Genomic DNA, 17444 nt, shown 5'->3' on the forward strand with positions numbered 1-17444 from the left:
AAACATGCAGAGTTATAGCAACTACGAAGGAATAAAATTGATGAGCCATACAATGGAGTCACGGAAAAGAGGAGTGGAAGCGGGACAGGCAGAGGGCAGAAGTGAGCATTTGCTCAAAGTGCTTTGTCACTCCAACATGTGTAACATGAAAAAAATTAAAAACTTGAAGCCCAAAGAAACTATGTGACACAAAAAGCAGAAACTAAGTAGAGGTTTGGAGTAGCTCGCTCGACCTACATCGCAGATTACCCGAGGTCAATCAGGAATGAGGGAAGAGAGAACGAGGGAAACGAGGCCCAGCAGCCTGGGCTTTAGCAATAGATACAATATAAAAACAAATACAATATTTTTTTATAAAAATTTGGAGTATACCTATATCGACGAGCGGACGACTGAACAACTTAGTTGTTCAACAGCTTGACGGCCTGGGGAAGAAGGCGGAGCTCAGCCGAGAGATCCTGTCCTCAGTGCAGCACAGCCATTTATGGGATGGCAAAGTGGAAAACAGTTCCTGTGAGGGGAGGGCTTGGTCTTTCGTGATCCCAGAAGGCTCTCTTCCTGCAGCTGCAGATGTGGATGTCAGTGATGGATAAAAAGCCGCGCCTGGTGATCTTTTCAGCCGTCATGACGACTCACTGCAATATCCGTCTGTCCGTGGCAAGACAAGCTGCCAAAATCACATCGTGAAGGACTAGGTTGGAAAAGTCTCACCCCGAATCTGTAGAAGGGGGGGGCATCCAGCAGCCTCTCGTCTCCATAAGAAGTAAAGATCGATCGGCCTTCTTCCGGACGCTGACTGAGTTGGTAGACCAGGTGAGGCCGTCGGTGCTGGAACCCGCAACTTCTGTGGCCAGTCTCTATGACAGGTGATTTTCCTCTGCCGGGAGATTTGCATAATTATTTGCCACAGCTTCAGAGAAAGCCTCTGGTATTGACTTTTTACTTCGTATCTCATGCCCGGCAGCAGATGTCGTCCCCGAGGGCTGCGGGAGCGTCAAATCAGAATGTGATCCGGTGACCTTATCCTGCACAAAGATATGCTTCAGACTCCCTCACATCCCAGTCGTGTAGTTTTTCAGGACTAAAAAAATGGTTAAAAATTTTTTTTTTAACTGTTTAAACAATTTCCTACTATTATTTATTATTGTTATATTTTACTTGAAACTCTGGCACAACAATTTCCTTCGGGATAAATAAAGTTGTTCTTATTCTTATTAGCCCTGAATATTGGCGCAACAGTCCCTCCCTTGGTGAGACATTTCCAACTCCTTGTTGAGGCTGCTGGAAAAAGGTGGAAATTAGAAGTTCTTACTTTACACCATTTAATGGCTACGCTGCATGGCAAGCACAGCCACCTGTAAAAGTAACCACTCTCAGCTTGAAACTTACTAGTTATAAATTCCATCACAATCCAATCCAGAGTGGCGTAAAAATTTCGGATTGAAAAACAGCTGAGATTACCGCCTTATACATAACGGTCGAGATGAGTGCGCTGCAAATCCAGTAAAACTCATGGAATTTCTTTCAGTTTTTAGTTTGTGAAGAATGAAAACAATGAAAATCTACAAAACTTACAAAATTAGCTAGGTTTTACATCATTCAAGCGCCCAGTTTAATTCAGGGGTGTCAAACTCATTTTAGCAGAAGGGCCACATGATGGAAAATCTATTCTCAAGTAAACGGGTAAAATAACGATGTCAATCGACCAAAAATTGCAGCTCACTTTTATGCTTTAAAAAATAATCTCTAGTCAAACAATAATCTGTTTGACACCACTGTGTCACTTAATAAAATGCTAAATTGTGACAGCTTAGGCAACGGTTCTCACTCTGGGTTGCCTTGACCACCATGTTTACAGCAAAGGTAAAGAGAATATTTGAGTATTTATTTGAGAATATTTGAGAATATTTGACCATGTAATTATCAGAGAGCTCTTTTTTGTGTTTATATAAACATTAGCAAACCTATGGAGAGAGCATTTATTGAGAGATTTAACAACATAAAACTCATAAACTTTATGATTTGGCAGTGTAGCAAAAATGTTTACAGGGATTTTTTATTGACCATCATACATTTACTACAAAGGAATACACAATACATATGCCATTCTTTTTTATTACATACAAGTCAAACACAGCTATGAACATACTCTTTGTATTGTCAGGAATTGTGTAATAAATAAGGTTGAATGTAAAAGGTACGGTTGCTACGTTGTTTTTTCCGTCTTTTTTTTTTTTTGAAAGATATGAGACATCACATGCAATAAGAATATAAGAGATGCTTATTAACCTTTCATAACTCAGAGCTCTCTTTGTTATCGGACGTTTCCCTGTAAGCGAAGCAGCTTGGGAAGATGCCAATATTCCCTGCACAGTGTCCTTCCAGCCATTCTTCATTAACTAAAGTGGTGAAAAACAACCAGAAGTAGTGATGATTAATTTGGATAATTTAATGTAACAAGTCACTCTTATCAGGAACTTTACACTTACCTTGTCCCAGGATGTCGATAGTGTCCCCTTCGCTAAACTCCAAGTCTTCTGAACCCTGAGCTGCGTAGTCATACAGAGCAACCATCTGGTAGAGGATGGTACGGTTGACCAGAGGGTCTTCTGTCTGGAAAAGAACAAAGGGAAAGCGTCTTAATAATTAAAAAAAAATCAATTGCAACGGTTTACTTTTACAGCTTCGGATGCTTCCGATATCAGGTTGCAAATGTTGTTGGGGTAGATACTCGTTTCGCGGTGATTCTGAACGATACTTGTTTACCAGGCAATAAATGACATACCGTCATTAAAGAAAAATCCTCTTTGTATTCATCGACAGATTGCATCAGCTGGTTGCGAGGAGAAAATTGGACCGACGTTGCGAGGTTTTTAAGTGCCGTAAGGGTTGGGCTATTGGCACTACAGCTACATTCATTAAGTGAATCCTACTTGGTCCCAGAATAATTAGTGCAGTGTGAGACTTTCCCTTTTTCAGAGTCCAAGGCAGAACAGTAACACAGGACACAGGGGACAACAGACCAACTCCAGTAGCCACCTACGCTTCACTCACTATGGGTTCTTCATCAGTTGTGGGATGTTTCCCCTCACTTGGATCCAGTGCAGTGCAAACCCGGCCCCCTGAGTGCCTATCCATTTTTGATGCACTTATATCACGTATATGAATCTACACATTGCTCCTAACTGATGCTACCTGCTAGACAAGAGCTGGGCATTTTACGGCAAGCGGGCCACATCCGGCCCGCCGAACTATTTTCTTTGAATATTTTAACACGAATTTTCAATCAATAGTGATTTAAGAAACTTATTTTTTCCTTTTGTTTAATTTTGTACGGATGATTACATACAAAATAATGTCGGTCGGGACGTTTATATCATTATTGATGATTTTAAAATTGAAATAACATGCCAAAAAAAATCGAAATTTTTAAATTACAATTTTCATTAGATTGCAATTTTCAAAATGCCCAGAAGTGGGCATTTTAACGCCCGCGGGCCAAATCCACGCTGTTTTGCTTTTTTATCCGGCCCACCAAACTATTTTCTTTGAACATTTTAATATGTATTTTCAATCAATATTGATTTTAGAAACCCAATTTTTTCCTTTTGTTTAATTTTGTACGGATGATTACATACAAAATAATGTTGGTTGGTACATTTATATTATTATTGATGATTTTAAAATAGAAATAACACGCCAAAAAAATTGAAATATTCAAATTACAATTTTCATTAGATTGCAATTTTCAAAATGCCCAGAAGTGGGCATTTTACAGCCCGCGGGCCAAATCCGACCTGTTTTGCTATTTTATCCGACCCACCAAACTATTTTCTTTAAATATTTTAACACGTCCTTTCAATCAATATTGAATTTAGAAACTTATTTTTTCCTTTTGTTTAATTTTGTAAGGATGATTATATGCAAAATAATGCCGATCGGTACATTTACATTATTATTGATGATTTTAAAATTGAAATAACATGCCAAAAAAATTGAAATATCTAAATTGAAATTTTCATTAAATTGCAATTTTCAAAATGCCCAGACTTGGGCATTTTACAGCCCGCGCGGCCTGTTTTGCTTTTTTATCCGGCTCGCCGAACTATTGTCTTTGAATATTTGAACACGTATTTTCAATCAATCTTGAATTTAGAAACTTATTTTTTCCTTTTGTTTAATTTTGTATGGATGATTACATACAAACTAATATCGGTCGGTACATTCATATTATCATTGATGATTTTAAAATTGAAATAAAATGCCAAACAATTGAAATATTTCAATTTCAATTTTCATTTTGTTCACCTAGTTGGCCCACGCATAAAAATTAAATAAGAAATGTGGCCCGCCAGCCAAAATAATTGCCCACCCCTGTGCTAGACAGTCTACGAAGGATTTTCCAAGCAGTTGTAGTACAAGCTGCAGCGGTACTATTTATCAGTGCCAGAGTGTTACTTCATTCCCCTCCATGACCCATATGACTGGATGGTGCCAATGCGTATGGAATACAATATTCATCCGCTCCTTCTACCCTCATTAGAAATGACAGCAAATACTTTTTATTCCAAAAGCTATCGCTGCTGTTCTTGTGATGCCTCCTGCTTCACATCACTATGAGATTGCAGTATTTGTTTGTTGTTATCAGAAGGTTTCAAGTCTCTATATCACCCTTTGGATCAAGGTCTTACTGGAGAAAACTAGAAGATCAGATCATTAGCATATGAGAAAACCAACTTTTCACACAGTCTGAAGAGTTCATCCTCGATAATTCCACCGAATATTGCCCAATCCAGAAATTAAAGGGGTGATTTTGTTCAGGATAATTCTCCTGCTTTGTTTATTAGACCACAAATCTATTTCAGTCAAGGAATGCACTTAACATGTACCTTGATCATGCTGAGCATCAAACCATATATCGGTGTCTCGTAATTCATTTTACAGGTCATGACATTGAATGAAACACAAGGCCTCCAACAGCTCAGGCTGGATTGCCGAATAATTGGCCTTAAAATATTTGCGATTCAGCAAATACTATTCATAGGGCCATACGACTTTCAATGAACCCTGGATAACATTTGCAAGTTCACGGCTAAGTGTAAAAACAGCTCTCTAGCATCACACATTCATCATTCAGTCTATGATCCTGCACTGGGGCGCTCAAATGCAGGACTTCAGCGACAGGGAAAATCTTGACTATATGAAGGCTGCTCCTGTGAGATAAATGACCGATATGTACATAAATACTCACCTGACACCAGAGCTTAACACGTCCAGCCTCCGCCACCTCCTGCAAGTAGGTACCGCCGTCAAACTCCCCGCTCAGAGGAAGCAGCGCCTGCGAGCCGTGCTTCTTGTGTCTGACCGGAGACAGAGTGTAAATATTAGACCTAAGATGTTACAAAATGTCACTCACTTGATCTCAATTTTTCAAAAAGTTTTATCTCAAGAGGGGTAAATCGGCTGTTACAAAACTAGAAAAACAACACCGCCAACATCTATCCAGACACAGCTACCATAAATTATTTTTGATCTAAATCTTTCATTGCGTATCATTGTATGAGTATTACCTTATGATGTGTGACAAGAGAGAGCCATTGAATCGAAAGGTGGATGGAATCCGCGAGGATACACGGGCAGAGGGGAGAAAATAACCGAAATGAATTTCACTTCCAAGACAACGCTGATAACGATCTGCTTTGTAACATTTCATTTTTGTGGCGTGTAATATGTTATGATAGTGAGTCACTCCGGTGCCGTTTTTGCCTCTTTCACCGACTCCTCTCATGTCAACAAACATAGTTTGAGTGTCCAATGTGTCATGCGAGCAGATATTTAACCCACAGGGTGGAATGGACAAAGAGAAGCTTATTTTTAGACATGAAGCATCACTTGTTGAAATTCAAGGAGACAGAAGTGGGTTGAAAGGCCTGCAGTTACCTGAGGCGCAGAAGAGATGCTGGCTGGCCCAATTTTTGTGCGATTTGTTCCTTCAGTTCATGGTACGGTGTGTCCAGAGGAACAGACAGCGCCAGCGTGTATGTGTAATGAATCTTCACCACCACAGAGCCTGCCTGGGATCCCTGGGCTTTGTTAGGCTGCAAACAAACGGCAGAAAAATCAGGGGCATGTATTAATGTGATGATACTATGCTTAAAGATATGGGTCTGATTTTGAAAAAACTAAACAAAAACAAAAACATGATGCTACGAAACACCAGCTAAGCTCATTACTATACAGCACATCCGGCGGGATCTATAAGTTGGTATATATACACTGCTCAAAAAAATAAAGGGAACACTTAAAAAACACATCCTAGATCTAAATGAATGAAATATTCTTATGAAATACTTTGCTCTTTACACAGTTGAATGTGCTGACAACAAAATCACACAAAAATGATCAATGGAAATCAATTGTATCAACCCATGGAGGTCTGGATTAGGAATCACACTCAACATTAAAGTGTAAAAACAAACTCCAGGCTGATCCAACTTTGATGTAATGTCCTTAAAACAAGTCAAAATGAATCCGTGTTGCTTCCTGAGTGGACACTGTGATTTCACAGAAGTGTGATTGACTTGGAGTTACATTGTGTTGTTCAAGTGTTCCCTTTATTTTTTTGAGCAGTATATTTCCAGGTTTATTTATTTATCTTTAATCCGCAATATAGCAACATAGAGCAGATTTTCCCAGCCCTCAGGTGAAGCTCGAAAGAAGGCACCCCCTCACCGAGCCCCCTTTTATTGCTTAAATACTAATATTCTTGCCTGGGATGGGATTTTATGTTATTGGATAATCTTAAGACACTTTAAAGTTGAGCGAATACCCTTTGTAATGTAACGTTGCACGTGAGAAACAAAAATGAAAACAGACCGCTTACAATACATTTTGAATGCACAAAGCAAAAAAATTCAAGTCCTTCGTAAGTAATGAGCCCGTAATTTAGTTTTTTTGCTTGTAATTTTGAAATACCAATGATTGGCCAAGGGGCTGCATCATTTGTTTTACTGCCATCTTGGGTGCAAGTAGTAAGAGGAGGAGGATGATGGAGTTAATGATGTTGACGGTTCTTATAAATAAAGTGTGTTGCGCATACGTTGGACCTTAAAATGAATCCCGAGTGTCATAGTGGAAAAGTGGGGATCAGCTTTAACGGTCCTGAAATTCTCTTAAAAGCCTTTACACTCTCCTCTATAATCCCCTGTAAAGACACTGACCTCACTCTGAACTGAAGCTTGTGTTTTAAAAAAACAAAATAAAAACCTAATACTCTCTACGCCAACAACGTGTCAACATAGTACGACAGCGGACGCAAGTTGGCCTCATTCCGGTGATTACGGTTGAACCTCACACCAATCCATGTTTTAATCCCTCACTCCTCACACAAATGCATCTGAGAATTCCTCGCTTGAAAAATATTTGGAGTTGCTTGAAGCTTAGATGCCACTGTTTCTGTCCGCATGAATTCTTTCACACTCCCTCCCCTAGACGTGAGTCTCCTTGGCTGCAGCTTTGGGTTATGATAATTTACAGCCAGGAAAACAGTAAAATATGAAGAATTATGTACATCTTCAGAGTGGAAATCTTGTGAGAAGCTCAATTTCCCTGTAATTCTGTGCACATATATATATGTATAGGTTCCTACAAGCACTTGAGCAGTAAAATACTATTACCTTGTTTGTTTTGTGGAAGCAGCCTCACTGTAATTCAGCCTGTGTGTGCAAACCTCGGCTCCTCTGTGACTATCACACAAAGGACAACTGGCCTTTGTTTATTTTTCCCCTCTTCACCAGTTAATAAAAAATCCACCCATAAGACCCGTGTAGCACGCCCTAGATGGTGACCACCGAGCAGTAACGGAGTCAAAGTTTACCGGGTTCTGCACATTTATTTTTTTCGTCACACCTGACTTTGAAAGTCGCACACACATTAAGTCTCCCCCCCACCCTGCATCATGCCAAATATGCAAATTAAAAAAGAAACTTTCATCAAATAAAGCCTAATTTACCATTGAAATTCTACATTCAAACTCTCACACACGATACACAACACTCCAAACGTTCATTCGTGCTTATTCATGCCAGTTTTAGATCATTTTTGAACCAAATAGCACGCAAGTATGCAAATACTAGCACGGCGCGTGTCGCTAATCAATGTCTCTCAGGCTTCAACGTGTGTGTGGAACTATTTTAATATCCGTCCATCCATCTTCTGACGCTTATCCTGCACTCAGGGTCGTGGGGGATGCTAGAGCCTATCTCAGCCTATCCCATTCACTCACTTATTCATGTGGGGGGAATTTTCCCAAATTTTTTTCCAATTAACCTGCACGTTTTTGGAGAACCTGAAGGAAATCTACGCGCACACGGGGAGCACACGCAAACTCCACACAGAAAGTCCTTGTTGGATTCATGCCGTGAGGCCGACGCGCCAGCCACAATGGTGCCGGCACCGTTTTAACATACAAAATAAAATAAATAAATAGATAAATAAATAAATAAAATGAAAATAGTGCTGAAGCTGTCTTGAGGCATAGAAGAATAAAAATGCGTATATCTGACGGGACTTCAGAATGTTTACAAAAATATAAGAATATTTTGACTAAGAAAATATTTACCCAGCTACAGGACTGTCTCAGAAAATTAGAATATTGTGATAGAGTCCTTTATCTTCTGTAATGCAATTACAAAAACAAAAATGTAATACATTCTGGATTCATTACAAATCAACTGAAATATTGCAAGCCTTTTATTATTTTAATATTGCTGATTATGGCTTACATCTTAGGAATACTCAAAAATCCTATCTCAGAAAATATTAGAATATAATGAAAAAGTAATTTTTGTTTTTTCATTGCATTACAGAAGATAAAGAACTTTATCACAATATTCCAATTTTTTCGGAGACAGTCCTGTATACCTGAGCTGAGAACAGCTACGGCGAGAGTGTGTCTTTGCAAACTTTGTAAATCAACATGAATAAATGAGTGAAACTAAAAGACAGGGACAACCCGGTGTGTCCCCTTTAAACCTTTACCTAATGAGCACACAGACTGCTAAATAAATCCTTTTGATAAAGGAATTAAACATACTTTCACTTCCCCTCTGAAACAGTTTCCACCCCTCCTTGGGGCAGCCCACCACACGTTATGAAATCCTCTGCAATGTTGATCCTTTTGTTTGCACGTGGGTAATACCAATGCTGTGCCAGCCCATTGGAGACAATTTCCCTTCGAAATGTTCAGATTTCATTGAAATTAATCCGATTTTAATAAAAACTCGAGTAAAGTCTGAAGATGGCAGGATCTGGAGGTTCATTTTCATATTAACTTACTCATGGAAAAAATAATTCGAGAAAAAACAATTTTCTTATCTTGTTTACTGCATTCGATAAATGTAGCAGCTCACTGTGCATGCGCATGCATGAAGAATACAAATGGATCATAATGCTTTTGTAGTGGAGGGGAACTGTATGTTTTTATTAAGTGGGAATAGGAATGCTATTCAAGACTCCAGTTTAGTGGAGATTTTTTTTTTTCCCAATTTTAAAGTCGAAAATGAATAAGAAATATAATACTTTTCTATTTGTGCGCTCTATTTTTTGAACGATATCACTTTGATATTAAAATATTGTTGCAGCCGAACACGGACATGACACCAAAGTCATATTTCAATAGGACTTCCTCAAGTATTTGCATATACTCTACATATGATAAACCTTATACTTAAAGTTTGGAATATGCGGGGCCAAATATGTAGCATGTAAACTGAACAAAATGAAAAATTTCATTGAAATATTTACATTTTTTGGCATTTTATTTCAACATTAAAATCATTAATGATCATATAAATGTATCGACATTATTTGGTATGTAATCATCCATATAAAATTCAACAAAAGGAAAACATAAGGAGCTTCTAAATTCAATATTGATTGAAGATACTTATTAAAATGTTCAAAGAAAATATTTTGGCGGGCCGCATAAAAAAGCAAAATGGGCCAGATGTGGCTCACAGACCATAAAACACGCATGTCTGCTGTAGAGAAAAGATTATTATTCAGAGAAGAGAAGAAGCTAAAATAATCAACATGGACGCAAGGAATAGCAGGCCTTCCAGGAGCAACAAAATCATGACATTGTTTATTTTCCATTTATTTTCCAGAGTTCTCAATACTCAGAGCAAATAAATTTACTACATCAATTAGAAGTGCACAGCACTTTTCTACTTCACTAATCACTGGAAGGCCGTCACCATATAGTTTCGGTTTCTCTGAAACCCACTACAAAAATTCAATTTCTTTTGAAACTGATATAATAGACCGGAGCAGAAAATCAATGGAAGGGGGAGATTTGCAAACAGAAGCTCAGACCACCCCAACACACACACACACACACACACACATACACAACAGATATGAGGCATCTGGATGCCAGAGTTTCTGAGTGCCAGTAACCCTTTGATTGCTACGTGGTTATCTACCACCTGAGTCATGCTGCCACATGAGGATTCCTTTTAAGCTAAAACAACAGAGGTGGTTGTGGTGCAATGGAGAAATCTTGGCATCAGAATACACACTGGACCTTTAAGCAACGATACAGCAGGCGTCCCGCTGAGGCACGTTGCTATGGTTGTCTCCTCGTCACTGGTTAATCACTAAAGACTGAAATTCCTGACTAACCTTGACATAGTAAAAGTGCTGTTTGGTGGTAAATGTAGAGCAGGAAGTCCATTAGTTATTCACACAAGGATGACTCTTTTCAGGTCACTGTGACAGATAATACGGAGTATTTATATCCAAACACTGGCTACCTCTGCCTCCCCTGAGTGCTATAGTGACTTAATCGGGACACATCAGCGGTCCCCCTGTTATGTTCAACGTTACAAAGCCATTTATTCAGAAGTGCACTATATTTAGATCAGAAGGAGGACAGTGGTTGTCTGTGTCACGAGCTGAGTGTGTGAGGAAAATAACTGATTGCATGTAAAAAAAAAAAAGAAGGGATTTTACCTGATGGCTGGCTGCGTTGGCCGTGTACCTTGAAGCCTTCGGGGCCTGCAGGGGCCCATCGGTGGCGGTGGTGTAGGACGGAGGTGGGGTCTCTGAGTACACTTGTGCTTGTGGGAATAGACACAGTTTGAATTTATGAGCACTAGGGGCGGTGTGTAACCACCACATGTATTCTTGATATGACTCCGTGTAGTACAAGGAAGTACTGAGTAGCCACAAGCAAAAGTAGTTAGTCAGCAAAAGATAAACGTGCAAATATCCAAAGGAAAAAATGCAGACATTTCGACAACTTTTTGATAAAGTCTTAATTCGGATGAACCGGTCTGATTGGAAGTGCCGTGTCTGGAAAGCCCCGGTGTCATTTTCATTGGTTTTCCCTGAAGTTTGTCTAAATTTCGATGTAAATACAGCTCATGTTTGATCGTGTTTCCTTTTCGTTTGGAACAGGACCGGATCATAAATGATCTCCCGATTAATTGTGCCTGATTCCATCCGGAGACAGATCACAGATTTCGTCTCTGACATGAGACAGGAAAAAACATGTGAGAGGACCAACAACACCGGAACCTCTCACAAGGGTACTTTTTTTTCCCTTTGTGCTCTTCTATACAAGCTACTGTCTTGCAAACAACACAAATCATCACTTAGAAAAACTCCCGGTCCGACTTGTCCCAGCCTCGGATTTGACTCCTCAGCTGAAAATTGCAGAACCCTTCTGCTTCCTAGGCACCATCCGTGCACAGGAACCGGAATGGGCGCAGAACACCGGCTTCCTTATCAAAAAAAAAAAAAAAAAAAAAGCCGAGCAGACGATTTACATCCTGCAGCACTTGAAGAAATACAGCCAGCCAAAGGGTAACGGCAGACGTCTTCACTCCCATCACGGATTCTGTCCTCATCTCCTCCATCATCACCTGGTACACTGCTGCCACTGCCAGGGACCAGGGCAGAATGCAGCCCGTGATTCACCGCTTAAAAAAACGTGGCCGGCTGGAGTTTGACGTACCCTGAGATGCGCGGACTGTAACTGACCTTTCCCTCCCTCAAAACAAAGTATTTAAGACAAACCCCACATGCAACGAAAAAAAAAAGTGCAAGACATAAGAACAGTTTCTTCACCTCTGCAGCACGTTTCAAAAACAAACTCCATTACCCCACTGACACTTCCTTGTCCAGCCCCTCCTTCACGCTCCTTTAAAATGCAGTTTATCCACCGCCAAGCATTTTGAATTTTCAAGGCAAGAAGATTTCCACAAGAATTCACCATTATCTGGATGATTGGGAACCTCCACAAACATATCTCAGTATTTGTTTGCTTTTTAGCATATTTAATCTTTATATACAGAGCTACTGTTTATTTTGATTCTTTTTCAGTTGTTTCTCACCAAGCATCTTCCTAACACCTGCAAATAACTTGAGTTGATAAAGCTGATAATGCCGAATAAAACACACATAAATATCCATGATAGTTTTCCTGCTCATCTAAATTATAGGGAGAAAAACAAACCAATCATTGCAATCATGTTTCTGAATCAACAGCACAACTGAGCAACGCAATCGCACTGCTGTTTGCGCAGCAAAGAAAAAAACGCATTGTGTTACAGGTTTGATCTGAAATAATAGACTCTGAACTCGCAGGCTGGTTATTTAAGAGACAGTTTGATGTCTGATCAGAATTAAAGGGGAATAATGTTTTGCTTGTTGTCTGCTGGTAAAAAATGAAAAATTGCTTTCCTCCGGATATATACATATGCTATATAACACTGCATGTTACATGAATAAAACTCCAGTCTATTCCTTTTCCATGAGGTGTGAAGAGACTGTGCTCTTCCTTGTCAAGTTTTTGGACCGGTTTATTACCTTCGCTCGCTCAGGATTAACACGGCTCGGGTGTCTTGCTCAAGGGCTGGTTAGAGGATCACAAATCATAACAAAGCTTGCAGCTGATTTTAAACAGTCCTGATGTTACACTTGCAAAAAGGAATAATCCAAAATGTTCACACCCTGCTGAAATCCTCCAGCTTCTTGATCTCCACTCCCTGTAGCCTCACCGTTCCACCCGAGTTCCCCTCATTCACACACATATATTCTGTCTTGCTGCGACTAACTTTCATTCCTCTCCTTTCCAGAGCATACCTCCACCTCTCTAGATTTTCCTCTACCTGTTGTCTGCTCTCACTACAGATCACAATGTCATCCGCAAACATCACGGTCCATGGAGATTCCCCTCTAACCTCACCTGTCAGCCTATCCATCACCATTGCGAACAAGAAGGGGCTCAGAGCTGATCCCTGATGGAGTCCCACCTCCACCTTGAACTTCTCTGTTACCCCTACAGCACACCGTACCAGTGTCTCACAGCTAGCATACATGTCCTGCACCAGTCTAACAGGCAAGAGGTCTCGAGGAAGACCAAAGAGAAGATTTATGGACGTAGTGAGAGAGGATATGAAGGCAGTTGGTGTGAGAGAGGATACAGAGAATAGGGTTAGATGGAGAAAGTTGACTCGCTGTGGCGACCCCTGACGGGAAAAGCCGAAAGAAGAAGAAGAAGAAGAAGAAGTTCACACCCTGCACATCCCCTATTCTAATCCCAAGGGGAATATGTAGTTGTTTTTTATGGCTTCAAATCAAAGATTGTTATTATTATGGTTTATAATCCGAAGGTCCTTCCATCTCCCTGTGTCCTGGTGTCTTTTAAACTCCAGTATTGTGAATCAAGAATGCTAATATATTCAGTAAAAACACAAAATCAATATCTACTCCATAGGATTAAATCTTTGCCTCATTATTTTTGCTATCACGGTGATAAGCCATGTGATCTGGCACATCGGCACTTTGCACACTATCAGTTTTTTGGTTGGATGTTGAGTGTTGCAGAACTCTTAGCTGTGTTTGCATTGAGATTCGAAAAACTCTGCACCAGGAACCCCAAAGAAAACATCTACTGCAAACCAGTCTAATGCTTAAATGGAACAGTAATTTTCCTCTGTGAAAGCGGGATGCTCAGATCCATTAAATATGGCAAATAAGTTCTTTTAAATCAGAATGCAACAATAAAGACTTGAAAGTACAGGCGAGCAACACTGAGCCAAACGTAGAGGAAAGTAATTATCAAGTATAATTGGGTAGATGGACAAAAACCCAAAGGGAGGATTTTCAGACGAGGGACCCGTATGGACGAAAGTTTTACCTCGCGGAGAAGCTGCACGGCTGGCTTGGGACCGTGGGCGGGCGGGGGGTTGGAGTCCGGGTGGCAGTGGGATTCCATTGGGAACTCTCTGTGGAGAGAGATAAAATACCAAAACTGAACCGTACTGTAATTTCCACCTTCACTTTCAGCAATCTGTTGTTATTATTAAACAGGGAAAACGCTCTTGGGATTTGACCGGCTATAATTTACAAGCATTTCCTGACATTCGGAGTTAAGTGTCTAATTAGCTCAGGATGTCTCATATTGAACAGTCTGGAAAATGCTGCCATTTAGGCCATGGACACAGAGCCAAAATGTAATACTTTGCCGTCATCTCGGTCAGAAGATGATCTCTGATTTTGTTTTTCCCCCACAAAACCCCGTGAATTGATTTGATAGGCCGTGCTGGAAGTCAACTTGTCAGCTGTCATTCTCTACAAGAAAATAACCGAAACTTTATCCCGAATGTTGAATTCGGTGTCTGCATGTTGCCATTTTCATTTCTCTATTCCTTCGGTCAGCATTAAAATCATACGCATATTTCATTAGCAAACTCCAATCGGTCGATATATCGAATTAAACATGCATATGGAGGGATGACGCTGTTGCTCATCGGTTAGCGCTTCCCCCTCACAGCAAGAAGATTCCTGGTATGATTGTAACAGGGGGCCTGTTCTGATTGGAGTTTTCATATTCTACACACGTTTCCGTGGTTTCCAGATTTCTCTGATATCCTCCCACAGTCCGAATACATCCAGTAGGTTAATTGGAAACCCTAAATTGCTAAGACTTGAGAACAAGGGAGTGGATGGTTATGTGTCTATATATGCAGCACTGTGATCAATGGGCGACCTGGGACCACTGAGATAGGCTCCGGCCACGTTGCTACACTGACTGCAGGATAACAAGGATTTTTTTTTTAAACTTCATGTAAAGTGCAAAAAATCTGTATCCGACAACCATGTCTTAAATCAAAATTTTAAGATTGGATTAATTAAAGAAATACATTACATTGGCCTTTTGGCTCTTCTTGATGTCCGCAGGTTTGAGCGAGGACATCGGAACAAGTCCCCTCTGGAAAATCAGACAACATTTTAGTAACTGCAAAGGTAATACCACAATTCTTCAATTACTGTTAAAATGCATGCGGCATGATGATCCCGAGGTCCATTACATTAAATATAGTTAATCCTATTTTGTTTTGGAAAACTGTCATATCTCATTGCAAATACAACCGATCAGGGTATTAAACTTGTTACAGTAAATTTGATAGTCACCTCAAGGGACTGTAAAAGGAATCAATGACTTTACATCGTAAAGCAAATTTTCAAAAAAGTTTAATTGATAGTGCACAATTGAGTGTGTGATATTACTGATATGCAGTACTTTACGATTGTTTGCTTTTTGGTCATTATGCTTTAGAGGTTCAGAAATGTAAGCTTGGATGTAAATGACTTGTTTATTCAAATTTTATTTTAAAAGTTCTATACCTCTGATTTGAGCTATATCATATTTACATTACGAAACTTCCTTGGCGGTGCTTTATTTATGTTTGAACTCAAGACCGCAATGCTAAACAATAACTGTCTCCCTTTAAAATGGATCGTGTTGGATCAAGTTTAGATCATATTTTTCGTTGTGCTTTGTCTTCTGCAAAGAACATTAGAACATCTAGACTGGGAATAAATTTTGCAGGCTATGCTCGTGTTAAGAATACCAGGTGATTTATTCAGGTCTTACATAAATTAAATGCAAAAGAAAAAAAAAAAATCACTATCAGGTCCGGAAATCCAGTATTGGCACCAATGGAATGAATATTGAACTTTAAGATGTTATATACCGTAGATATTTATGAAAACTGAAATGTGTCAATGTATGTTATTTGATAACAGCAGAAGTGATTTGCCAACTCAACTGCTGTGAGTTTGTTTTATCACGCCTTATTTTTCTCCTCACCTGACCATCATATATGACAGTTGCCATGCCGTTTCTATCCTCCTCTCCGAATAAAAACACCATGGCCCCCCCCGGGACGGTCAGGTGACCTGGACCTCGGGCGATGAACGGGGCCTCCATACGCATGTAACGGGAATCCTCAGCGGATCTTCAAGACAAACAAATAAATTGCAGGTCTACCAACAATCTTTGTTTCGGTGAATTCATTTACCGCAACGTTTGTCCTTGCAGGAATTCAAATAGGTCAAGGGACTCACACAGCTCCTTCCACCTTGGGCTGATAAAAACCAGGTTTCTGCGGAAACAGAATGGAGTGAGCAAATGTACTGGATGTCATCAATATTAGAGATCGTTTCTGCGCCCTCACCTGCATTCTGAGTGGTTCGAAGCCCCCAAAGTCATCATTTGGAATCATGGAAGAAATCACCTGCAGGCAGGTGACAAGGCATGAAACCCTGAACGCCTGAAGCCAATGTCCAACGTGAATGTATTTACATAAATTGACTTGTTTTAGATGTGATCTGACTACAAGTCACAGAAAATGCATTTTCTAATATCAATCCGGGCCCTGAGAATCTGAAACTACGTCTATTAATTGATCCCTGTCGAGCCGCATTTTGGTGATAACAGTGCATTTTGTAGTAAACGTCCAAAACGTAATAACTTTTTCATTTCATTTTGTAATAAAGCTGCATTTTGTAATAAACTGCCGCATTTTGTAATAAACTGCCCCAACGCATTTTGTAAAGATTTTGCCGCATTATGCGATAAGTTATTACATTTTGAGAAGATTATTACAAAATGCACTTGCAACTTTTTTATTCTGGAGGAAATGTAATAATATTTATAGAATATTCTCTGTTAATGCGACCTTTGAATAGTGTACTGATAGTAATTGCTAAGTACTGCTACTAGGCTAATACAGTGATACTAATAATAGGCCTAGCTTTTACAAATACTTTAAAGTAAAATAAAAAACAACAAATAAACTATGCTTTAGAATTGTTATTACATTTCCTAGAGAATAAAAAAGTTACAGTTGCATTTTGTAATAATCTTCTCAACATGTAATAACTTATTACATAATGCGGCAAAATTTATTACAAAATGCGTTGGGGCAGTTTATTACAAAATGCGGCTTTATTACAAAATGAAATGAAAAATTTATTACATTTTGGACGTTTATCACAAAATGCACTGTTATTACAAAATGCGGCTCAACATCCCTTAGATGTTCTAAAAATGTACTTTAAAATAGCGAAGCGTTGTTTTCCCCAGTCAG

At 39.5% G+C, this 17444-nt stretch overlaps 1 protein-coding gene across 3 annotated transcripts in view; it reads right to left on the bottom strand.

The window, feature by feature from the left end:
- Nucleotides 1-455: 455 nt before the first annotated feature.
- The window catches only part of noxa1 (NADPH oxidase activator 1), a 30173-nt gene continuing 13184 nt past the window's right edge, over nt 456-17444 (bottom strand). The window contains exons 7-18 of one of the 3 annotated variants that reach the window (XR_015107866.1): nt 16530-16589; nt 16420-16457; nt 16163-16310; nt 15218-15280; nt 14207-14294; nt 11014-11120; nt 5941-6098; nt 5252-5360; nt 2490-2613; nt 2290-2399; nt 712-877; nt 456-564 (exon numbers count right to left, since the gene is read on the bottom strand). Coding sequence is in view for 2 of the 3 variants with exons in the window: in XM_086169742.1 (XP_086025868.1) it covers nt 2293-2399; nt 2490-2613; nt 5252-5360; nt 5941-6098; nt 11014-11120; nt 14207-14294; nt 15218-15280; nt 16163-16310; nt 16420-16457; nt 16530-16589 (1002 nt within the window). In the remaining variant the exon portion in view is untranslated. Of the gene's footprint in view, nt 878-2099; nt 2400-2489; nt 2614-5251; nt 5361-5940; nt 6099-11013; nt 11121-14206; nt 14295-15217; nt 15281-16162; nt 16311-16419; nt 16458-16529; nt 16590-17444 lie in introns of those variants that run through there. The other 2 variants (XM_086169742.1, XM_086169743.1) reach the window with 2 other exon arrangements.

The sequence above is a fragment of the Fistularia commersonii genome, chromosome 22 (assembly GCF_037954325.1).
Source record: "Fistularia commersonii isolate RoL2024-O1a breed Wild chromosome 22, RoL_Fcom_v1.0, whole genome shotgun sequence".
NCBI classification, from domain to species: Eukaryota; Metazoa; Chordata; class Actinopteri; order Syngnathiformes; family Fistulariidae; genus Fistularia; species Fistularia commersonii.